At 39.2% G+C, this 27,217-nt stretch overlaps 1 protein-coding gene across 10 annotated transcripts in view; it reads right to left on the bottom strand.

Annotated features, from left to right (window-relative positions):
* The window catches only part of LOC135217586 (serine/threonine-protein kinase DCLK1-like), a 368,329-nt gene that overhangs the window by 161,073 nt on the left and 180,039 nt on the right, over window positions 1-27,217 (bottom strand). For 4 of the 10 annotated variants that reach the window (XM_064253596.1, XM_064253588.1, XM_064253578.1 and 1 more), the window contains exon 2: window positions 3,344-4,240. The exons of 1 other annotated variant lie outside the window; for it this stretch is intronic. In XM_064253596.1, coding sequence (XP_064109666.1) covers window positions 3,344-4,228 — 885 coding nt within the window. In that variant the 5' untranslated portion in view covers window positions 4,229-4,240. Of the gene's footprint in view, window positions 1-3,343; window positions 4,241-17,250; window positions 17,384-22,810; window positions 22,962-27,217 lie in introns of those variants that run through there. 5 more of the 10 variants (XR_010315162.1, XM_064253563.1, XR_010315161.1 and 2 more) reach the window with 3 other exon arrangements.

Raw genomic sequence — 27,217 nt, 5'->3', positions numbered from 1 at the left:
TAAAGGAACCTTTTCTACTGAAGCCTACGGCGAACAATTATATTTTAACTTTCGGGGGAAGAATTCTCGCAGCTGTGAGGGGTGTGAAAGTCAGGAATTTACTAGAAGCACTAACTCTCTCTCTCTCTCTCTCTCTCTCTCTCTCTCTCTCTCTCTCTCTCTCTCTCTCTCTCTCTCTTGTTTCAAGTCAAATAATGGAAGTGTTCTAAATTTAAGTCTTGGTTTATTTAAACTCAATGCCTTCATAATGAAAAAAGTTGTAGATAAATATAAGCAACAAAATTAACATATTCTGGTTTTACATGTTTTGGACTTTGTATGGATACGTTGTAGTTTCTGTTAGGGTTAAACAAGGCCAATAGAGTACTCTATTGGCCTTGGGGTTAAATCTATGTTTAAGTATGTGACCGTGTGACATCCGATAATCCTAGATTATCTCTTTGATTTTTACCCTTTTGACATATTAACCACCTGGTATACTTGATCCTTTTGTTTACCTGATAACTTTCTTTCCGACTGTATTTCATTTGTTCCTTGACAATGCCTTAGTAAAGACGAAAGCGTTTGGATTTCTGCCTATCATTTACTTGTGGTATTTGCTTATTTAATGAAGTCACGGGCATCTACTGTGATTTCTTAAGCATATACATACATACATACATATCGTATATTAATATATATTATATATTAAATTATATATATAATATATATAAATATATATATATATATATAGATAGATATAGATATATATATATATATATATATATATATATATATATATATATATATATATATATATATATATATATATATATAAGGATAGTGTGTGTACCCTGAAGTCCTCATTAATCTGTAGGTCATTAATCTCTGTAGAACGTTTCAATACCAGGCGGCTGTGATTGATGAAGCAACAGCTGATATAAACAATCTTTTAACCCAAAACCTCATTCTAAGTGCCGGCAACGAATGAACATCAACTGCATACCAACTTGTTTCGGCAAATTCTTGGCCAGGAGTTCCAAACATTTACAAACTTCCTAAAGAATTTCTAGTACGAAAACAATACCATCGTTTATTTCTTCCTGGGTAACCATTCTACAAAACAATTGGTATTTTTCTCGTATATTTTATATTTTTTCAATCTCCTTTTCTTAGTGTGAACCGGGAAGTCAGTGTAAAATTATGTATTGAGTACCTATAAGGTATAACGCTAAATGACACATGTCCACATAAATACATAAACATACATAAACATAAGTACCCATATACACAAACGCACACACACACACACACCACACACATATATATATATATATATATATATATATATATATATATATATATATATATATATATATATACTCTAATAAAAGGAGCCCATAAAAAGTCTCTGAAATATAGTATTTCTCTCTTTATATTTTGGTGTTTTTATGGGCTCCTTTTATTAGATGGAATTCGGTTATAACAATATTTTTACCAGTCATCTATATTATATATAATAAGTATATGTAGTATATATAGATAGCTAGATAGATAGATACACACACACATACATATATAAAATATATATAATATATATATATATATATATATAGATAGAGAGAGAGAGAGAGTAGAGAGAGAGAGAGAGAGAGAGAGAGAGAGAGTTTAACCGAAGTGGTTATAATCTTTCAGGAACACCTTATCCATCAAAATGCGTTTTAATTTCCGAGCAACGCTGCCACCGACTAAGATTAATGCTTGAAGATTTCATATAAAATGCTTTCTAATAATGTTCTAAGTTTTTTCTCTACATCCGGGTCTTTCGAAGTAAATTTATTCTTTAAATGTATTTCGCTTTCACTTTTTCTCAACGTCACGCTTTTTTCAAAGTAACAATATTCTTGAAATATATTTCGCTCTCATTTACCAGTGTTGCATAGCATCGAGAATGAATAAGATGGCTTGTCATCTAATTTCGGAATCCACAAATAGAAATCTTTTCATGGATATATATGTAAATAAAAACGCGGGGACAACAGGCATTTAACTTATTAAAACTTCACTTTAATCAAGTGACAGCCCCTCATCCGGAGACCGTTCTTTATGTACATACACATTCCTTCCCCTCTTTCACGATTTCATCATTCTCTTTTCCTCTCTCTCTATTTTCCTCCTGCTCATTCATTTCGCATCCCCTCATCAGATCTCCTCCCCCCTACCCCCGACATTCCTGCAGCCTCGTTAATGTTATACCCCTCGAATTAGTTCTTCTTCCCCTCGCCCCGTTTCGTTTAACTCGATCTTCCTGGCGTTTCCCCTCCTGGCTCCGCTACGAGAGTAACCCCGGGAGGTTTATAACCGGTTCTCAATTCATTCATGTCGTCGTCGTCGTCGTCGACATTCGAAACGTTACCTCTCCCACGGGGATGGAGGCTACCAACCCCCGCCTTAGGGATCTGAGGGTAACCCTTCCCTCGGGATAGGGGTTACACCTTTGGGGATAGGGAGTAGCGCCACCTTAGGGGATGAGGGCCAACCCTCCCACTTGGGGAAGGGTTGACAGGAATCGAAGAGGAATTTCGAGCAGCGAGATAATGAACGCAGATTAAATACGCATACATACATACATATAATCTCAATAGAACATGACATATCTACACGTAAAGAGTATATTGCAATTCACGTTACTTAGCATGGATTTGTGTACTCCATGTTAATATAACATTTGCAGATGCATGCACATGTGCAGAACATGGGTGATAAAATTCCTGCTGGTAAATGACTTCCAATTCGATAAAACGAAATGTCACTTGATGTGAAATTTTCCATACTGTGTATCAACCTGGCCATGAATTAAATACTGCGCAACTTTGTGTATGATTCTTTGAAATGTCGATAAAATTGAAAAGGTCGTCAGTGACTTGAAATGCGTAAGAAACACATCGCTGAAGACAAAAATAACAATAAGTTCATACGTCATGGAAGCTTTGTAGAGAATTTTGGTTCAAATCATCATAAACGAGAATGGTACGTATGGAGTCACTTTGTTCTTCATTTTTACACAACGATTATTAAATCCCAGAACGAGACTTCTCCTTTTAAGAGACAACGTTTAAATGTTCCCTTAACAAGAACGCAAGAATATGCGACAACCCTCATGATTCTGAGGCCAATCTTCATAACTTCCCTACTTAATACTTAAAGAATAATTACCAATATCTATAAATCTTCAATTCAACTAGCAACCCGTCGTCCTTAGCACAGGATAGCTATAGAGAAAACAAGACTAGAGACACAACTAAGCTCACAGTGACTACAACTGCTGAATGGAAACCGAGATGAGAATGACCCATGAACTGACCTGTCTTCCATCGAGGGTGAAGACCTTCCTGACGGCTCCCGTGTCCAGCTTGATGGCGTGAGTGATGTCGGAGAGGACCTGATCCAAACTTCGCGCCGTGCGACGGTTCAGGAGGATCCTGACGGCCTTGCGGGGCCGAATGCCGTTGCGAATCACTGTGACTAACTTGGGCCGGATGTAGTCCTTCGGGGAGTCCGTGGAGGACGACGATGACCCGATCATGACGGGAGGCATTTCGCACCCGGGGGTCGAGGCCGGAGAGGCGTAGGCCGTGCGGGGAGGCACGTGAAGGGCCTCGTTGCGACGGGCGTACACTCGCCACTGCGGAAGACGGGCTCGTGTGTAGTCGAGTTTCTTGAAGGATTCCGAGGAGGACACTACATACTCGCCGCCTTCGCTGATCTGGTCGAGCGCCGTGACGCGCGTGCCGTCGAGGGCGAACACGTGCCGCACCCCCGCCGTCAAGTGGATAGGGTGGTCGAGCAGCCGCGTCAGGTCACCCAAAAGCGCCTCCCACGATCTGTGCTTGTCGCCCCCGACGGGAATGACCGAGCCCCCGAACCACCGGTCGCCATTCCGGTAGAAGCGACACCGGCGAGCTCTCTTCTCCTCACAGAGGCGCGTGAGGGGGATTCGACTCAAGGCACTGCTCGTCGGGGAGGCTCTTCCTCGGCGGCTCGTGATTCCTCCAAGCAAGGAAGAGGGACCCCCTCCGACGCTGTTGGAGGAGGGCGAGGACAAGAGGCCGCTGGGGGAGGGAGTCACACCGGTGGAGGAACCGCGGGACACAGGAGGCCTGGCTCCCCCCGTGTCGTCATCTGGGCACTCCAGACTGGAGGAACCGGACACTCCGGAGTGCTCCTTCTGCTGTTCCGCCGTCCCCATCACATCAACATCCTGCAACACAAAACGCAAAAGCCATTCATTAGCCATCAGCCTTTTACCTCGTCCCCTTACATAACATTAAAATAAATAAAAAATCCCGAAACCTTGTAGACACTTTACAATAACTACAATGTAAATATAAAAATGTTTACAGCCACATTAAGTAAATAAAAACCAATCACGAAATATCAACAACTGAATGATATAACACTGAAAATTCTGTTCCTCCGCGAATGAGCAAACGAGAAAAGCAAAGAAAGACAAGCAAATAGTTCGCCAAAAACGCTCCAGTCATTGTATGTCTATAGTTCTATTTATCAGCCAATCTCAATTCTTAATGAGTCCTATTATTTGAGTTACTGTTATGATATAACAAGAGGAACTATCTGATGTCTGCCGACCTGGTAGTAGCAAACGATTCTGGCCCGGTGGATAGGGAATCTGAACCGGCAGACTATCGAACAAAATCTCCCTCTTGTGGTGGATTAAGTTACAAACACCTTTGGATTTCATCCGACTAATTTTAACTGCGAGTTGGTTACGAGATAAAACATCCCTACTGGCTTATGTTTCTTACCACCTGGGTACAAATTCTCAGAGAGAAAGAAAAACACACAGCGCACATTTCTTCTCGAGATTCAAGGGACTCAGAATGAATCAAGTGTAGACAGACACGGATGTGTCTCGGCTGTATATATTTTCAAAACATAAATACACACACACACATTATATATATATATATATATATATATATATAATATATATATATATATATATATACATACATACACACACACACACACACACACACACACACACACACACACATATATATATATATATATATATATATATATATATATATATATATATATATATATAAATAAAGACATACAAACTGGCACCATACATGAAAAATCATCTTAAATACAAAACACCTTATCATCCAACAAATGAGAGAGTATAAAAAAAAAAAAAAAGTAAAATGAAATATGACAAGAGCTCTTATTTCCCCAACACCTTCAGCCACAAGATCAAGGCCTCTCAGGTGGAGAGGATACTCGTGGATGATCGTCTACTGGCACCCTGTTCTTGGAGACCGGTGCCAAAACGGGACTACAGGTGACCAAACGCCCGGAGGGCTATCTTTAGCGCAAAAACGCTGAGGGGCATGAGCCCCGAAGCTGTACGTATTTCAGCCAAGCCTCCATTAGATAATACAACACCAGAACCCATTTAACTCCCTCCACAGGGGACGTTCTCTTTGGCATGAGAAGTTTGCGCCATTCCCCCAGAAAATATATTACACAAACGAATATATTCAATGGATAAGAAAGCATTAATGTCATAAATATATCTAGTATAAAAATTAAACCATCGGATGAAAGAAAGAAAAAACCAGTGTATTTATGTAACAAAAATAAACATATGTCACGGGAAAATGATCTTTGTGACTATTTATACACTCGAACCTCTGCTATCCTGTCTGCATAATTATGTTACATAAGATAATCACCTACTAAGAGGAAAGAATAAAAGAAATTTCGGTCTTAAAATGTCTGCATTGTCTATGACATCGTTCAAAGAAAAGCAAAAAACAAAAACCAAATTAAATAAATAGAACTACTTCATTCGTCCAAAAGCAGTTCTCAACTCCCGATTCGAGTAAACTTTGACAACATTTTGAATAGCCAGAGAGAGAGAGAGAGAGAGAGAGAGAGAGAGAGAGAGAGAGAGAGAGAGAGAGAGAGATTCCCTTTAGAAGCTATTTATTTACAAGAACAAATAGAAAGAGAAACTTCGCCGGCAGATTTACGATTTCCTCTGGGTGTTTTTAAAAACTAAACACGTATCGCCTTACCAGACACACCAGCTCCCAAGGGAAAGAAACGAATACCTTTGGGTAACAATTTCAGGGCTCTCTCTCTCTCTCTCTCTCTCTCTCTCTCTCTCTCTCTCTCTCTCTCTCTCTCTCTCTCTGTCGTAAAGCAACGTTCCTATTCGGTAGTGAAAATACTGCATTTCTTATCTTTTTACTGTAGAAAAGGAATCGCTTTTATAGTGTCAGAGCAGGACGAGTACCTACGTTAGTTACTTTATTCATTGTTACCTGGCCTGCAATCTGTCAGTAGATTTATGTTTATAAATGATGTCCGACAACGCGGTAACTTGAATCGCTTCATGGCAAAGCTCTGATAAAAAGAAACAAAAAAGTGGAAAATACATGAAAAAAGACCACTATCCCGAAATGAGAGAAATTATTAAGACAAACGAACACCTGCTAAAATTTTCTAAGAATGTTGCGCACCTACTAAAACAATTCATGTAAAATTATGGAGAGCACTCAATGCCAGCTGTAGAGGATAAGTATTAGCCTTTACGCTGGCAAGAATGACTTTAAAATCATAAGAAATTCTATAAACAAAGAGCGTACAGGACACCAGAAAACATCAGAGCACATCCACTTGATAACAGGAAGAAAAACACGCAGGTTGAAAAGGAAAAAGTACTGAAGACGTAGATGATAACGGGATGATGTTCAGAGTATATTACGTGTAAATAAATTAGAAAACAGGATGTGACTAAGACGACTTCCCGTTTGTTCGTGTATTCTGAGATAAATGAAACAGAAAAATAACCATCCCACAACAGAAAGAAGAGAAAGTAAGAGACCAAGAAAGTGTAGTCTCATTGTGATACAACCAAAAGAACTCTAGTACCTTATATACACAAATTAGGAAGGATAAACAATTAAATAAATAACTAATAAGGATGGGGAAAGTTAACTTTAACACAACTAATATGTGAAAGGGTGTTACCTGGAGAAACATTCTCTAGACTTGAATAAAGCAATGGAGAGAGAGAGAGAGAGAGAGAGAGAGAGAGAGAGAGAGAGAGAGAGAGCTTATACCGGGGCAATGGCAAGAAAATAAACATCAGTTAAGGTTGATCCGGAAGGGAAACATGACAGTAACATCCAAAGAACGAGGGCTGCTGTTATACAGGACTCTGAAGAGTTCAATGTGGAGTCTAGACAAGAGATACAGATGATTATTTCAATTGGATGAGTATAATTTTCGGTTGCAAGAAAAAAAACACACACACAGCTTTTTCTTTACTATATGAAAGCCTAAGGCCAAGATGAAGAGTTTTAGGATGAGAACAAATGCATTGGAGAGGAACGTATAAAAAAAAATGGATATAAACTCGCAAATGAATTGTAATTGATTATACGTATCTATTCCATTCTGTATCTTTGGGTATTCTATACGGTTATAACTGATGAAGTTTAGAGTAGAAGTAAAAAAGAAAGAAAGAAACAGAAAAACAACACTCAAGACAGCTCGAGGTGATCATATAGGATGTTTTTGAGCCGTCAACGAACCATCCACGAGATGAGATTTACAAACAAGAAGCCACATGACGAGCCGTATAAAGGCATGATAGATGAACGGAACCCTGAAGAGCGCTAGATGACATGGCAAAAGTTATCAATCTTCTCGAGCCACCGACAGACAAGCTGATGAAAATTAGTGTTAACATGCATAATATCACTGGCGGAATTCGTCAAGAATTCCCTAAGCAAGACATATTTTGGTGAATGCAGAAGGTATTCAAACGGAGATGCGAAGAAATTCTTTAAATCCAATGAAAAGGATATAACATAAAAAGGCGTCCGTAGCGTATGGCATGACTGCAATCATAGCAGATTCAAATAAAAATGATACAAAACGAATCTACGTGCTTGGGAAATTACTATTTCTAGAAGTCGCCGCTCTCGAGTTTAGTAGGAAAAAAGTGAATATTCTCATGAGGAAGAGCCGATGTCATACAACCACAAGCATTAAATGAAATAATCCAGTTCCAAATTCATTGGGAAAACGTGCAGCTATGTCGTCTGCGCGAGAAGCTTGTTTAGTCTTGAGCGGCATAAAACCCAATATCTTAGGAATGGGCCAGGGTTAGAGGAGGAAGGAGGGGGGTGGGGAAGATGATGATGATGACGATACCACGTGTGCATTAGAAAGGGCAAAAATCAAGAGCAAGGCGAAGTACTACGGCTCACAATCATGAAGTATTTCAGTAAGCAAAAACAAAAAAAATCTTAATAGCAAGAACAAATGACTTATGAAATATCTTATGGGAGGAAATAACCATATACATACATACATACATACATACATACATACATACATACATACATATATATGTATAACTGAATCACGAAAGTTAGGAACGTGATAAATCCATAAATAAAGTTATATGCCACGAAGGGAAAATAAACAACTGAGTATCCGCGAGATCTTTCGACGTTCAAACGTCCTTTACTTAGCAGATGAACTGACATACATGAGAAAATGTCGATGCACGGAAGGTCGTAAAACTGAGAGATAGGGATTATAGAGAGATTAGTACCTAGAATCCGACACACCTGGAAGATGAGGATTACTCCGTTGTTTATTTTCCCTTCGTGGCATATAACTTTACATACATATATATGTATATATATAGTTTATATAAAATCCTTGACTACATTCGGAAACTGTACTGTTTTCACGGTAGAAAAAAAAATTATTCTACACAATTTCGGGTATCCCAGGCACATAAAGGAAAAATAAATCATACTACAATGCAATGTGGACAAAAAGATGCTGAATCCTCCTCGGATTAAATGTTGCGCGAACGTCAGTCTAATCACCTCCTCTTCCCTTCGTTACGTAAATCTCTAAGTCGATCTACCTTTACGCAAAGGCGTTCCGTTAGACTCTCGGTCTATTTATAGAGAGACGACTGGGCCAACCATTTAATAAGCGGGGCATCCGTACTCTACCCCCTTCATGCAAGAAGGAATGCGGGGCAGGTGGGTATCTGGGGGTACCAGAGAGGCATATGGCACACCACGGGTGTTTCTCCTCCATCCAGGATGCCATCAGGTGAATGAGAGCTCTGTGCGGGGACCAGGCGAATGCCCTCACTCACTCTCCCGCCTTTCTACGCTCACCCCTGAATCATACCAAACCAAGGGCAATTCACTACTTGTTGGTGATGGTGGCGACCGTTTCGGAAATTTCCTGCTCTACTGAACGTTCTATCGACCACTATGGCCTCATTAACTACTGCCCCACATCATATATATATGAAATAAAATTAATTGTCTAACTAAAATCTTCAGTAAAAATGCTAATAAAACATAAAAAGAACAGCAAATACAAACTAAAGTATTAATCACAAAATATAATTGTTTTTATCTGTTTGTATTTGCTGTTCTTTTTATGTATTGTTAGCATTTTTACTATAATATATATATATATTATATATATATATATATATATATATATATGTACAGTTATACATATATAAAGTAAATGCTCACAAAACATAAAAAGAACAGTAAATACACAATTCTTTTTATTTTTGTTATTAATATTTTAGTTTGTATTTGCTGTTCGTTTTATGTTTTATTAGCATTTTTACTGAAGATTTTAGTAAGACAATTAATTTTATTTCATTTAATATTATATATATATATATATATATATATATATATATATATTCATTCTTAAAAAATCACAGTAGAGTGCACATGACTTCATTAAATAAGCGAATAACCACATCGTCAAGGAGCGAATGAAATACAGTTGGACGGAAAGTTACCAGGAAAACAAAATGATCAATATATATATATATATATACTATATATATATATATATAATATATATATATATATAATACATAGTATATATAATATTTATAATATATAATATACAAGAATATAATATATAAGAATATATATTACTGGACCTCCAGTCAGATGTCAGTACCCAAAATGTTCGTATCGTTTGTTAGTTTGTATGGTGTTTTTACGTTGCATGGAACCAGTGATTATAAAGCAACGGCTTTACGTGACTTCCGAACCACGTCGAGAGTGAACTTCTATCACCAGAAATACACTTCTCTCACCCCTCAGTGGAATGCTCGAGAATCGAACTCGACGAGACAACGATGTAAATTTCGAAGAGTTTCGATCATGAAAACTGCGATTTTTATTCAACTTGACCACTAAATGACTTCAGTGATCTTTCTAGTCTCGCCTAGTGAAAGGACAATTCACCTCCGATGTAGGATGGATGGATTGGGTGTATGAGATTAAGGTCCAAGGGCCGGGACTTGGACCCAAAGGGTCATTCAGCCTCTCCGGTGTAGGTTTTTAGAATATCCTTTGAGAAGCAATTCCTGGATATGATCAAAGTGCTAGAGTTTATAAAACATTATTTTCTAATAATGTAACAAATTAAGTCTCTAAGGTGGCCATTAACAATACGTCAAACCAACTTATCCCCTGTTCACTTTGTGGATATAATGACCTAAACTGTTAACCAATAGTTTAGACGCCTCGCTTTTCTCTGTCCCTGAAACCCATCCCCCGACGCTCTTCAAGGAAGGGTTTCCTTCTTCTTTTCTGTTGACGTCAGTCTTAGGACACATATCGACGTTATCTGGTCCTCTTGTTGGCCAAAAGAAGAGTCACTGATACCAAAGGCAAGTTGGCCAAAAGTAAGCATCACTGATACAACACACACACACACACACACACACACACCACACACACACACACACATATATATATATATATATATATATATATATATATATATATATATATATATATATATATAATTATCACATCACCGTGATTCATATAAATTATTCGAACTACAAGTGTCCTTTAATATCTAATTCACTCTACCTCGGAATTGATATAGCTCGAATATATATATATATATATATATATATATATATATATATATATATATATATATATATATATATATATATATATATATATATATATATATATTATATTAATTAAACACAAAAACAAAAACGACGACAGATACGCGTTACGGAAGTCTGCATTCTAATTAGGTCACCTGATAACATCCTACGACACCCTGCATCACAGCTATCATTTTACAGAGGACCCTCCTCCTCCTCCTTCTCTCATAACAGCAAATACCAACCGGGGTCGCCCCACCCCCACCTACCACCCTCCCGGCGCGGCGCCATCTTCCACCCACAAACATTACTTCATGAGGATGGACTTAATAGAACAACTTCCTTGGGGGGGGGGGGGGGGAGGGGGAGGGGGAGGAGGACACATAATATCAGTCGACTATTGCCAATAGCCATCTGTTGTCGACGAGTCAGGCAGCTCCCTTTCGAACACCTATAAATGCAACGGTGAAAGCAGCAGCGTCAGCAGCAGCAAAAACAAATACAACCACAATTACTCTAAATGAGACCAATAACCAGCTCTGATGCAAGTCTCTATTAATTTCCACAGCAACAACAACATAAGAAAAAAACTTGCTTCAACTCACGCTTATAAACGCATGTGAAAAATGCAATGACGATAATAATAAACTAGTAACCCAGTTCTCAACTAGCAGCACGTACAGTACGGTTAGAGGTACACAGTTGCGAAAATATGTATTCACAACAACCACTGTAAAACTCAAATCCCTTTTATAAAAAATATTTATTGAAAAGCGCAAACCAGAAACACAACCACTTCGCTTCATAACCAGAGAGAGAGAGAGAGAGAGAGAGATTCCGTCGTCGCGTGCAACCGGATAGAGATCCCCCAGCAGTTATTAATGGACGTCAGCGATAAATCAGCCATACGCACCCCCATCATCAGATTGGAAAACAGCGGGTGGTTATAAACCACAGTGAGAGAGAGAGAGAGAGAGAGAGAGAGATCATCTTATACTGCCTAAGGACACGCCAGAGGATTCCATTACACCATTTCCACTGAGAAGCAGAATTTAATAATACTAATAAATGACTACTTCAGCAAAGGGTCATTTAAAATATGGGAACAACTACCAAAAATATTCATAATCAAGACACAGGGATGAATGAGAAAAAGTTAAAAAATGCATAACTTACTATCATTGAACAACTCTACGAAATGAGGAAATAACAGAGAATAAAAGTAAAATACCTATAGTCCCCCATGAAGAAAACGCCCAAAATATGAGAGAGAGTTTTCCATAAAACCTTTAGCAATTTCCGCCCACACACAAAGCACAAAACCGATTACGAACCGGATCAGAGATTCAGACAATGATCTCGACTAACTTTCTGCGATAGGTGGTCACATAGTGGGTCAATCTCAAACATATTAAGGTCTTACAGGACACTATCCGGGGCTGCGGAATCACGCGTCCGATAGGTAACTTACATGAGCAAGTTTTTTTTTGTTTTTTTTAAGCATTGCGATGGAAGATATTGCAGTAAGCAGTAACTATTAAATGGCACAGGACCCAGTCAAATCACGCACTGGCTACTTCGTAAAAAGGTAGGTGGACAGACGATACAAGATGCCTGAAAACGTGCTCGAGTTATCAACAAAGCTTCAGTGGTAACTTCAAATAACAAGTGTAGCAATATTAAGAAGTTCCTTTTTTTGTAGAGTGAAAGAATATAATAAAAAAATAACATGGTCTATTTCACAATACAACATGTAAAATATGTATTTGAAATGCACAATGGTAATATGAAAGATTTCAGATTGACATATATACGTATGAAAAATACCTAAAAATGAAATACAAATTCTGAAGAGGAGGCCCCATGAGAAAAAAATAAAGTCTGAAAACGAAGTTGCCATAATTACTCTGAAATATGGGGGGACGACAGGAGGAGTAACATGCGATAGCAGAGAGAGAGAGAGAGAGAGAGAGAGAGAGAGAGAGAGAGAGAGAGAGAGAGAGAGAGAGAGAGAGAGAGTGATTAAATTTGACACGTCTCTTTCTTGTTCCAATCAATATCTCTTCATACCACTTGCATAGTATTTTACAGTACTCTCTCTCTCTCTCTCTCTCTCTCTCTCTCTCTCTCTCTCTCTCTCTCTCTTCTGAGCTTCAACGAGCAGACAGACGCACGGAAGCACCTGGCGCAGGCATCACACAAAGGCGTCCTTCACAATACGAGGACCGCAATGCAGTTGAAATTAGCTACAGGAGCATAATGCATCAGAACCCACACCTCTCCCAGCCCTCAGTGCACCGCTGTCAGGTATCCCATTATGCATCGGGGTCTTCTTCACCTTACGGTGGAAAAGGCAATCATGTCCGAGAACTTCTGGGGCTTCCATCATCTGGACACTTGCAAGTATTCAGGCACTATCAATTTCACTGGCACTCTATACATATTCTTTCATCCATTGTGACTTATATATCATATTAAAAAGTTCACTACTTCTGCCTATCATTTTCCTGTGGTATTCGCCTATATAGTGAGGTCAAGAGCATCTACGGTGATGTTAAGCTCATATATATATATATATATATATATATATATATATATATATATATATATATATATATATGTATGTGTGTGTGTGTGTGTGTGTGTGTGTGTGTGTGTGTTAAAAATCACAGTAGATGCTCTTGACTTCAGTATACAGGCGAATGCCACAGGGAAATGATAGGCAGGGGTGAACTTTTGCCTGTAACTTTCTTAAGTATTCGCTTTTATATATATATATATATATATATATATATATATATATATATATATATATATATATATATATATATATATATATAGTCAATTGTGTACAGGGTGGTTACCTGATTAAGGTGGTTAGTAACGAGGTTAGAGAAGGCCGCTGGTCTTCCAACTTCATCCAACAAAAATTTATGAGAACCAAAAGGCTAACATGTTCTGGAACAATCCTTCTTAAGGGGGACAGGCATAGGGTGAGGAAACCAACTAGAACACAAACACACACACACATATGTACTATATACATAAGAGTAAATATGCAAACCATATCAGACTTATGAATTCCGTAACAAAAATGTTTGTTAATGTTCGTAATTTCACCCGAAAATCTCCGTAACACTTATAAAAACGTTCATTTATGAAGCAAGCAGCCACCATTATGTCACCATAAATCAGCCAAAGTATCTGCAAATAATTCAATACAATATAAATGACCAACTGCATTGTGGCATTAACTGTCACACTACGGAGAGAGAGAGAGAGAGAGAGAGAGAGAGAGAGAGAGAGAGAGAGAGAGAGAGAGAGAGAGAGAGAGAGAGAGAGAGAGAGAGGCCAAGTACACGAAACCTGTCAAATGAGAAGCAATGCACTGAAAAACTATTCGGTCAGACTTTATAAATTCAAGACTGTAAAAATAACCAATACGGACCTATGCATTTATCGCCTAGAGCAACTTTGTAAGCAAGACTGGGCGAATGATATAAAAAGGAAAATACTTTGTAATGAAAAAATGGATTTTAAAAGGGGAATGGTTGATCAACACGTTAATGTAAATTCCAGCTCAATTCTCATCAAGGTCTAAAGATTTCTTTAGAACTTGATAGTCGTAATGGTACTTAACAGCTAAGAATAAGCAACATAGATATCCTGGACAAAGTTACTGCATGTTTTTACGTTGAAAACTGGATTGATTTGATTGATGTGCCAATAGCAACTTGCATCAAAGCAGCCATAGGCATCAGAAGAGGGACGTGATATATCACGTCAGTGGTGTTTCGTTAGACTCTTCCTGTCTCTCAACTTGTTTGTTTGTTTGTATGGTGGTTTTACGTTGCATGGAACCAGTGGTTATTCAGCAACGGGACCAACGGCTTTACGTGACTTCCGAACCACGTCGAGAGTGAACTTATATCACCAGAAATACACATATCTCACCCCTCAATGGAATGCTCGAGAATCGAACTCGCGGCCACCGAGGTGGCAAGCCAAGACCATACCGATCACGCCAACTTGTTAAATGTGTCGATCCACACACTGATGTGTCGATGTTTGGAGAAGAATGAAACTTGTAAATGAGATTCTGTCGAATTGCAGACAGGATAATTAGCAGTGTTGCCAAGTAGTAGTGTGGAAAACTAGAAATGTAAGTAAATATGCATCTAAACCTGTCACTGAAAAACAAATATCGACGATGAAGCTTAACAAATTGATCTTGGGAAAATTGAAGCAAACGGTTATGGATGACAGAACTTGGAAATCGACCATACAGTTTAAGACAGAATGAATGATCTATTAAGTCACGAAGAGAGAGAGAGAGAGAGAGAGAGAGAGAGAGAGAGAGAGAGAGAGAGAGAGAGAGATTCTCTGTACAAAAATCCAGCACTATGAGCTGCATATTTCAAGACGACCCAGTCACAACTTATAGGATGTGCCAAGTCATCCGTATGAAATGAATTACTGATACTTAACGTACATGAAAGGAAAGCTAGAGATTACTGAAATATACAGAAAGATATTGTACTCGAAAGTATATGGAGTGAAAACACTATGACTGAAATCAAGTAAGTTGACGCACAGGAAAACTATACGCACATATAATGTAGGGAAATTTATTCATGGAAAGTGAACTATATAGGGAGAAAATAGCCAAGACACAACAAACCTTTAGAAACACGGGGGGGGGGGGGGGGGGGGGGGGGGGGGGGGGGGGGGGGGGGGGGGGGGGGGGGGGGGGGGGAAAGGGCCATCAAACTAATACTACTTTGATGGATTGGCAGTCGAGCTGAAAGCATTAGAGTACGTCCAAAAACATGAGAGTTCCTCATGTATTATGCATGCACGCGTGTTCAGGCGGAGAAGCAGACCTTGACAGCCGACAACGCTGACGAAAAGGCTTACATAATACTTTTGAAAACTAAGGAAGGTGTCACGGAAAACAAAACAAAATTGCATAACCAACTGTAGTTGAAAGAATGAGAGGGAAACTGGGTGTTGCCTTCGTCCTCCATGCTGGAACTTCCTCCCCTTTGTGAGGGAAGCATCTGTGTTTGTGTATGCGCGCGCGCACGCCAGTAACATACACACAAAGCAAGGTGATATTATTACGGAATCTATTAAAATACAATAAATATTGGCCAAGATATAATTCGTAGTAGCCCAATCACAACAGCAACTCATCACATTTAAACGAGAGAAACTAAAGATCAATAAACTACATTACAATCGTTTGTAAAAAAAAAAAAAAAAAAAAAAAAAAAAAATAAAAAAATAAAAAATAAAATTGATAAAGTTTCTCGGTCGATAGGTTTCGACAAATTTACCAACAAGAAAAATGATTATAGATTAAAACGCAATTAGCATGCAGTATTAGGCCGAATGAAGCTCATATGAGTGAACAAAAAAATGAAAATGAGTCAATGAGAAAATATCCTAATTGCTTCAAATTACTCATGAGGTTATGATGAGTCATGGTATCCTTCCGGCGATTTTGGTGCTTACTCAAAGAAGGATACATTTTGATCACGGATTTGAACTCTGGACCTTTCCTGAAACGCACTTCTTACGAACACGGGGCACAGCTGCATGGAAAATTAAACTCATTTGTCTACCGAATAGTTCTAATAACAACTATAGCCCGAAGACGTAAACTATTATAACAAATATTCCGTGCTAACCTTAAAGTATGCCTGCCCACCGGTGCGACGAGTAAGGATCATTACACTAAACATAAAAATAAAAAAACATACAAAATAAATATTTTAAATATCAAATCTTCCCACGCACAGCAGATACCATTCATGCATACACATGAAAATACAACACTGTTAGGTTTTACGAAATTAAAATACAAATATGATAAATACAGGATACCATTCATACTTAAGTAATGTCTTTTCAAAGCATCCCTGACTTTCCTTACAACAAAGGGTCTTCATAGTCTCACTAAAGCAGCCTATACTTCTTACGCTTTTTGCTGGCTCCCTGACATTACTGTGATCCCCCACAGCCACCCTCTACCTACCACAATCTCACTCACGCCGACTCAGCGCAGCCATGTGCGTCTCCCTCAATATCCTCCAAGACGCTCGCTCTCTTTCCGTAGTCCCCTTCTTCAACACATACAGTAACGTAGGTGTCATATTTCACTCCGTGGTGTTAGCTACAGCCTTATCACGCGAACACCAACACACGAGATGCCAATAAGGAGATAAACACTGCTTACTTACGTAATGTCCAGCGTCATGCTTCAGAGGTACTGGTCTCGGCATTGCAAGAAATGGAAAATATCCACTGCGTACAAAGACCCACAACGTCTCAATCTCACACTTCATCTCAAACACATTGATTGAAACTGATCTTATCGAAAGCGTTCCTTATCGAGAGAGACATTGCCCCCCCCCCCCCCCCCCCCCCCCCCCCCCCCCCCCCCCCCACCCCCCCCCCCCCCCCCCGGTAATGATATAGATCTGTAATGACGGGCGAAGGACTGACAAGTAGATACCTACAATTTAGTTAATCTGATAAACAATAGATAAATTCAAATGATCCCGGAAATTGGAAAAGAAACCCACAAATTCAATTTGTAACTTGTTTACTTCTAAGTATTTACATTTAGTTTTACTCCACACTCGAGTACTTTCAGGCCCTTCTGTGGCCCATTCTCAAGAGATGTTGGGATGTTAGCCTGGGTCAAGGCCCAGCAGTCTTCTGGAACTTCTCGTTGTGCTGTTCTGGTTTTCTTGAGAGGTTGCCAATCCCCTCTTGTCGCTCTGATATCCTGACCTGATGGTCAATGGGATTCACCCTTGTGGTAAGGGTGTGGTCACCGTAAGTCTGTTGGGCAGGAAACCTAATCTCCAGGTCAGCAGGGTCAATCTTAGCTTCTTTTAATATCAAAGCTCGGCTTATGGGATCTTCTGAGGTAAAACCTTTGTTTCCTTCAATTACTTTGATCTCTCTGATAAGCGCACCTTCTACTACCCTCCTGTGACTAATTTTGTTGCTTTTGTATATAAGCCTACTGTTTTTGAAATCCATCCTATGGTCATTTTCCCAACAATGTCTAGCTATAGCACTTCCCCTGAGAGTTAAGCTGTACTGCCCTTCTATGTTCTTGGACTCTAGTCCTTATTCCCCTACCTGATTCCCCACATATCTGTCTCCACAATTATTGCAATTGATTATGTAAAACCCCCCCTACATCATCTGTATTACTGTCTTCTCCTTCAATTTTATTTTTACATACTTTGTTTTTAAGGTATTATCAAAGGTATATACAAATTTATATTGACTGTTTCATTTCTTTTTGAAGTGATTTGTTTCATTTTAGGCATAAAAGGGAGGGCAACTATTTTCTTGTTTTCTTTATTCCATGTACTCTCTACAATTCGCTCTGTAAAATATTTTTCTAGCTTTGGTGAGTGCCCTTTTTCTGAACCATTCCGGGTATGCTAATGCATCGAAGCTTTTATCGATGTAATTTATTTCTTGCTCTATCTTGCAAGGGTCACACGTTCTCATTGCCCTAAGAATAAACCTGTTAGAACCCCTATTTTTATATCATGACTATGAAAAGAGAAGAAAGAATTATATGAGTTTGTATGTGTGGGCTTTCTATATGTGCTGAATTCATATCCTGTTTTTTTCTTTTCTTTCTATGAGTATGTCTAAAAACAAAGGGCAGTTTATTATTGTTACTTTTCTCTAAAGTGAACTGGATATTGTTATCAAACTTATTGAGCTCATCTAGAAAAGTTTTCTATTTCCATTTCCCCTGTTGCAGAATAGCAAAAAATATCATCCACGTATCTCCACCATCCTTGCAGTTTTAAGTTAGGGACATTCACATTAGGAACTAGATTAGTTTCGAAATATTCCATATAGATGTTAGCGAGTATAGGGATATGTGGGGGAATCAGGTAGGGGAATAAGGACTAGAGTCCAAGAACATAGAAGGGCAGTACAGCTTAACTCTCAGGGGAGTGCTTTAGCTAGACATTGTTGGGAAAATGACCATAGGATGGATTTCAAAAACAGTAGGCTTATATACAAAAGCAACAAAATTAGTCACAGGAGGGTAGTAGAAGGTGCGCTTATCAGAGAGATCAAAGTAATTGAAGGAAACAAAGGTTTTACCTCAGAAGATCCCATAAGCCGAGCTTTGATATTAAAAGAAGCTAAGATTGACCCTGCTGACCTGGAGATTAGGTTTCCTGCCCAACAGACTTACGGTGACCACACCCTTACCACAAGGGTGAATCCCATTGACCATCAGGTCAGGATATCAGAGCGACAAGAGGGGATTGGCAACTCTCAAGAAAACCAGAACAGCCATCGCATAAATGACAGCACAACGAGAAGAAGTTCCAGAAGACTGCTGGGCCTTTGACCCAGGCTAACATCCCAACATCTCTTGAGAATGGGCCGGGCCACAGAAGGCCTGAAAGTACTCGAGTGTGGAGTAAAACTAAATGTAAATACTTAGAAGTAAACAAGTTACAAATTGAATTTGTGGGTTTCTTTTTCAATCTTCAGAAGAAAACTGAAAGAAGTTTTTGTTTGGTTGATCCCGGAAATGTTACACCTTTTTCAAACGTAATGAAAAATAATTCGATGATAAAACTATGATTGACTATCAAACCCAAATGTAAACAAAAACATATGATCCAGAACAATATAAATGCCTAAGACCAAAAATGCCGGGCAATAACACAAGACATAAAAGTAAATACAAACACAGCAAACATGAACGATTCTGAACGATCGTAGTAAAAGTACCAAATGATTTACTTAAAATACAAAAGAAAACACTGACACTTGTTTTATAACTCAACTGAAAACTAATAAATAAAAGAATTAACATTAAAGAAAAATGTAAACTTATACACACATTTTACATATATATATATATATATATATATATTATATATATATAAATATAAACTCCACAATAATAATTCTATAACAATGCATTAAAATCTACGTCACTTATGATTTCAATCGAGTAAGATTACATCATGCAAGTAAAAACGGCATTCTTGACTCCTCAGGGCGTAGGCATTGATTTAATGGTGCAACGGTCGCCACTCCATCGGAGTTGCTTTGAAGGCCGCACCTAAGACCGTGACGCAGCAAAAAACCAACGTAAGAATACCCCGGGAACAGGTGTTTTGAACGCAGCGTAAACAGTCGGGCGTTGAATGATACACCCCAATCCCTGGACTTCTATACCCCCTTCCCAGGGATAGGCAGAGCTGGGCACGGCACGTATTAGTGACTAAAGCCGCTCAGCGCCTCAACAAGTTTCAACGGTCGTCGAATTTGAGTTGAACAAAGGGGCGACTCCCTCTGTTGGGGGTAGGGATAACTTCCAGGCCAGGAGGCCCACGAGTTCCGTTGGCATGACATGATAACATATTGTGTTGCATGAGGAACTCTCTCTCTCTCTCTCTCTCTCTCTCTCTCTCTCTCTCTCTCTCTCTCTCCATGGCAGACCAAACTTAATACAGACAACCTGAAGATTATATTTGAGTGTTCTTGTTACTTCCAGCTCAACCCTTTTCACTCGGTCTTTTCATATCTAATCCATTTCCTTTAAAGATTAAAAATCACAGGCAAATTTGTTTGAGATTTATGATCATTCCGCCATAAGCCATGCAAGGGGCAATTATTGTGTTGCAAGAGGAACTCTCTCTCTCTCTCTCTCTCCTCTCTCTCTCTCTCTCTCTCTCTCTCTCTCTGACATTTCGTTTCATTCCATCAACTCCTTTGACACAGATCTCTCCACAACGTATCCAATTATCATCATGCCAGACATCGCAGCATTGTTTTCAATTTAAAGAAAACAAAATTTCCAAATGTATAAAGTGGAACTTCGTCGACAGTAGGAGTCTTACATTCATCACACCAAGATTAATAGAATACTCTATTAAACCTGCATCACACGACTGAGCAGACCAGCGTTCGACTCCCGAACCAGATGGTGAGGGGACGGTACGAAGGTAGTTTCCTAAAACTCCAGTAAGCATGAGTTCAATCAAGCCGTGAATTATGAACTGGATGTTAGCCGACTGTTGTGGATCGCAGCTATTTACAGAAAGAGAAGCAGGAAAACAATAATGCGAATGATCAGCAACCCAACAAAATCTAAAGAAAAGTGAAACTCGATAACACGCCTACCAAATCATACTGTCTATTACACGGAAAAGTCAAGAGCATAAATATACTGGCATTTCATATATTATCATCTCTCAGGACAGACCTTCCATTTTCACAAAATACGGGTGATATTACAACATTTGAGAGTAAATTTTTCAAGCATAACAGCCAGGTGGTGCAGCACTCGGCTCACGTTTTTCAGGTCTGTGGATCTGAAGTAAAAGGGTACCACATTCTGCCACGATCAGGTCGTGAGGTTGATAACCTCATCCGTAAAGCACTGCTGAGAAGCAGGGAAGCTGTAGTACCCTTCTGCCACACCTCACAAAATGGAAAACTGCTTGGTTACCTCCCCCCCCCCCCCCCCCCTGTGTGTGTGTGTGTGTGTGTGTGTGTGTGTGTGTGTAATTGTAATAGCCACAATGCCCTTTTAACTTCTCAAATTCTTTGCTCTTTTTCAGATATGCTTGTCAGTACAAAGCCTTTACATCCAGCTTCAAACAAATATGAAGATATATAATATATATATATATATATATATATATATATATATATATATATATATATAGAGAGAGAGAGAGAGAGAGAGAGAGAGAGAGAGAGAGAGAGAGAGAGAGAGAGAGAGTGTGCGCTTGGCCAGCAGTCCTCAAGATCCATCCCAGACAATTTATGGGCCTGTTAACCTAAGGACTGAATTTCGTACCTGATAGTTGGACGCCTGCGTTAATCCAGTCAGGATGGATACAGAGCATCGGACCAGCAAAATAAAAAGATAAAAAAAATTCCTGTTGAAGAGCCAAATGGTAAACACCGTCTAAAGCCAATGCCTCTACGATACACACAAACATACATACGTACACCTTTGTGTGCGCGTGCCTCTTGTGCTTGCATGCCTGACGCGCTGGGGGAACCGGTTTCAAGTCAAACCGAAAAGAAACATTAGAGGCACATTCAGCTGAAAGGCACTGCGCCTCTGCCAACCCAAGGAGTGAAATAGGAACCTGGCATTGGTTGGCAGTAGAGGGTCGCAACCAGTGGAGGCAGGTGGGGGACCGGTAAGCTCACAGCAAATGCTTCATGAGAACAACAGGGGAACACATCTCTGGAGACACCCTCCGTCAGAAGAGAGTAGATACACCAAATATATATATATATATATATATATATATATATATATATATATATAATATATTATTGTATGTATGTATGTGGTATAATTCTATTACGTCTCTGTTGATTTAGTATTATGTATCTGGTAGTTAGTCAACTATTGTGAGTGACAACTATATGAAGAAGGCTGGCAACCTCATTCCAAAACTTGACAGTAACCCCTTCTAGTGTCACACCCTTCAAGGGGAGAGAGAGAGAGAGAGAGAGAGAGAGAGAGAGAGAGAGAGCAAGAGAGAGAGTGTGTGTGTGTGTGTGTGTGTGTGTGTGAACATACAGACATTATATATATATATATATATATATATATATTATATATATTATATATATATATATATATCATATACATATATATGTATATATATATGTATATATATATATATATATATATATATATATATATATATATGTGTGTGTGTATATATAATTTCTGCAAGCAGCTAATACAGACGCAACACGTACCTTAGACCAGAAGATATAGTACAGAAAATCGAAGCAGCGCCTCAAAAGACTCATGACAGTGAAGCACCCGCAGAAGAAAACCCTCCAGCCGACGCACACATAGCACCTCATTCGGGTCAGAACATAACTGACCAGAAAAGTAGTTGCCTCCCTTCTCATCCTCCTCTCGTTATCACAACTTCTTTCTCTCCCTCTCCCTCCCTCTCTCTCTTTTGGAGCTAAATTCATTCACGGAAAGTTCAAGGAGGCGTTACGGCGAAAATGCCGGTGGAGATCCGATTGCATTTCCGCAATCTCGCCCCAAATGATGAAAAAATGCGGATTAGAGAGAATAATAAACCTTCCGCATCTCCTTCGTTACTCTACAGTTTTCCCGTGCACGATAAAAGGCCGCTAAGGGCCAAACCCGAACACTGGTGTCAGGAGAACCCAGCCAGAGCCGGGCCAGGTGAGCGGAAGGACTGTCTACTCGGCTACAGCAACAAGTACCTGACAAGTCTCCCACGCCACTCTCTTAATCCAGTGTCTCGCCTTACATCTTGAAACCTCAATCCCTCTCCTCCTAGAACTCGATCTTGGCTCCATGTGCAACCACCAGACCCCTTCCGACAGCCATCTTCATTCCAGCCCCTCTTGGCAACCAGTTCCCCTTCGGAGTCCCTCGTCATTCACCAAATGCAAATAAACAAACGGCGTCACAGGAACGCAAACTCGGAAACGTACTGTATCTACCTCCCGTGGTATTCAATTACAGAGGGAAAGGGCTAACATGAGAAACGTTTTTCCACATTACAACATCTTCCCCTGGATCTGGTATCGTTTAGCTCGATAAAAACATCTTCCCAACGCAAAACAAAACCCGAACATAAATAACGTGCAATGGAAATGTTGCCAAGAGAATAAGACTGAAACTGGAAATGTGGTCAGGCATAAAGGCTGCAGGCTTTCGATGTCTGATGAGTCTCCTTTCTTTTTGTTTGTGTATGGTCGTTTCTTCGAAACCCAGACGGATGTTTTGAGGCGGATTTAAAAACCCATCAATATAAATACTTGATATGTACCTAAAAATACCACACCTACTAACACAAAGTGGATACTCGGACAGGAAGTATGTTTTCCTAGCTATTCTTTTTATTATTATAAACGCAACCTACTTATACAGACTGAATTTATCAACGCAAAGACTGGATTTGTTTATGCAAATATGACATCTTCGTATGCATAACACATCTACTTATGCAAAGCAAACCCTGCCACCAAATGCCATGAAGATATGAAAGAATGGCAAGTCTTGGGGGACCTTGTTTAACTTCGGCCTATCAATCACAGGGATAACTTGTCCTTTTACGTTAACTTACCTGCCAATGAAGAGTGTCTGGGATGAAATTGGTTAGGTTTTTTCGATTTAGTATTTTTAGTGTTATTTCTTCACATTTCATTCACCCCTGGGTTAGTTAATATATATTTAAATAATTACCAAACAATGCAAAACAAGATAAATGCCATATACAATAAATAGTAACAAAAAACGTTTCAACACTACAAACTGTATTTCGTTCTCTGTCTAAGCACACAAATACACACACACACACACACACACACCCACACACACACATATATATATATATATATATATATTCGCAAAAGCCTGGCTACAATGGAGGTTCAACATGTAGTATGTAACATATGGCCACACATACAATAACCAAGAGGCTTTTTATATGATTTGTGTAATTGCTGTTATGTACATTTCCATCATGTTTCTATCTGCAGCGATGTCATTTTCATTTCCCTGGTCTTTATACCAAGGGCAGGGGGGGGCTGGGGGGGGGGGGGGGGGGGGGGGGGGTTGTTAAAGAAATAACCAGCTCCTATACCGCCCACTCGAATATAAACTAATAAACAGGATACAATAGTAGAGCAAACCCATTATGTCGATGAGCCAGGTAGGGCGACATTAAGGATATTAAATCAGAATTCTAGCTGCATTTGCGGCTCTGCCACTTATGGGGAACCCAACCGACCAAAGTAATGTACTGTATTGGAAATAAAGATTCTATAACAATATAAATCCATTAAGATTCTGAATAAGGGCTATCCAAAATCCTACTGAGTATTATACTTCTGACTGGAGGGTTTCCCAAACTGTAGTTACAGAATCAATGACATCGTCCAGAAAAAGACACGAAAATAACAATATGGTTACGAGGTTAAGTGGTATACTATCATTATTATTTCCTTTTTTATTTGGAATATGAGATCATCAATGGAACACGACCTAGTAATACACATACGATTTTACATAGGGCAAAATTTTTAGGTCAACAACTTGCAAGAGAATGATTACCTATAAAAATAAATAAATAAAAGAAAAAAAAATCCGAGCAAAAATTTAAAAATGTCTATGAATAAGAAAACAAACAAATAACCAAACAAACAAAAAATACTAAAAACGGATTTGGGTTTCAAACTCTAACAAAGAAGAAATGAATGACTCTCATTTTGGAGAAGAGACTGAAATAAGGAAGAAAACTGGAAAGGCGGCCAGAGTGCGGGCGTGCAATCAAATTACCCATCTGGGCGTGGCGGCAGAGGCTAATCGCTCCAATTGGGTAAATGTGATTATCGGCGCCATTAGCCCACAAGAATGGAAGGGAACTTATAAGGGTCCATATTCCGTTGGTTCTCTCCAGTTCCGTACCAGGCATCACTGGCCGATGCAAGTTCTTCCGATGATGTAACTGTTCTTATTATTATTACTATCCAGTGAACATTCTCACCTAGCGTTCTTCAGGGAAATGACCAACCACATTGCTTACAAAATACCGAGAGGCTACGCTTAACAAAACATGGTCCCAAAATTCTGAAATTTCTCGGGAATTTAATTTTCCTCATTGCGAAACTTGCTTCGGGGGAAAAAAATGCTCAAGACAAGAGCGAGGCTAAACAATGCCTGACATGTAATAAACTACTGGAATGTGGTACCTGACCTCTCTCCCTCACTGTCAGAGAGAGAGAGAGAGAGAGAGAGAGAGAGAGAGAGAGAGAGAGAGAGAGAGAGAGAGAGAGAGAGGCAGAATGCAATGGTGATAGCCACGATGCCCTCTTAACATTTCTGTGTCTTCACACTTTTTGGATGCGCTTGTCACTACTAAACCTAAGATCGTTATGGAAGAATAAAATAAGTCTGACGGCCGTAGCAGCATTCGATATTACCCACCTGACCACGAGAAAGAATACTGTAACGTGCTCAGTTCAGTAGATAAACATGAATTAAACTATATGCTGAAATGGTGTCACACCATCACAGATCAACGATGAACTAAAGCGCCCCGGCATCAGGAAACTTACCTTCGACCACAACCTATGCCGTTACAATTAGAATCGGCTCAGGGAGGACATGTTATCTATTAATCATGTCACATCAACAAAGGTACAAAGGTAATCAATCCCCTTCGCGTTACAGGTAAACTGAAATTTCGGTGAAGGGGGCGGGGCTAAGACAGGAAGGCTATTTCCAGTCACGTAATGGAAACGGGACATGGCAAGTTGTGACTCAGACGATGACTGGGCAGGTGTCACCCCTCTCTCTCTCTCTCTCTCTCTCTCTCTCTCTCTCTCTCTCTCTCTCTCTCTCTCTCGGTAGGTAGGTAATCACGTCGCCCGGAGGGAAAATTTCACAAGACGTCTGATTCACTTTCATTGAAGCTATCTCACACGGTCACTTGGCCTCGTTCCACGATGGATGAAGCCGACAAGTTTGGAGGAACTATTGCCTTTTCTTTGATTTCTGTTTACTGGGGACCATTTCTACTGAAAGGATGGACCCTCAAATTCTTAAACGTGGCATTTTCAAATTCAACCTTGATGTCTTCAGGAATAAGTCGAGCCGGAATTAACTTAAATCAGGCCTTCAATTTATATATATATATATATATATATATATATATATATATATATATATATATATATATATATATATATATATATATATATATATATATATATATATATATACCGGTATTTGCCATGAAGGTAAGAAAAGGGGTGGGTATTAAATATCCTCATTTCCCTTCCGTCCATCAGACCAAAAACTGCAAAACGGGTCTCTCTAAAACGGCCCAATGAAAAAGCATTCGGTAATTTGCGTTTTGGAGAAAATTTGAAGCAAAAGAGGAATTACATTAAACAAGAAAGTAAAACAAAATTTCACAACTTTGAACCGAATGAACCCAAATAAATATTCAGCCTTTAACCATTCCTGTATCCAAACTTTGCAGAAATCCTGCGTTTCTTAGTTACGACACGCACACACACAAGATGAAGTTCATCAACTGTTACCTCCAATACCTTGAAATCAATGCTGCAGGACGCATCACAGGAAAGCTCTCTCTCTCTCTCTCTCTA

Source organism: Macrobrachium nipponense, chromosome 19, assembly GCF_015104395.2.
Source record: "Macrobrachium nipponense isolate FS-2020 chromosome 19, ASM1510439v2, whole genome shotgun sequence".
In the NCBI taxonomy this organism is placed as follows: domain Eukaryota; kingdom Metazoa; phylum Arthropoda; class Malacostraca; order Decapoda; family Palaemonidae; genus Macrobrachium; species Macrobrachium nipponense.
The sequence above is the reverse complement of the archived record's forward strand: the minus strand, read 5'-3'. Positions and strand labels throughout refer to the sequence as shown.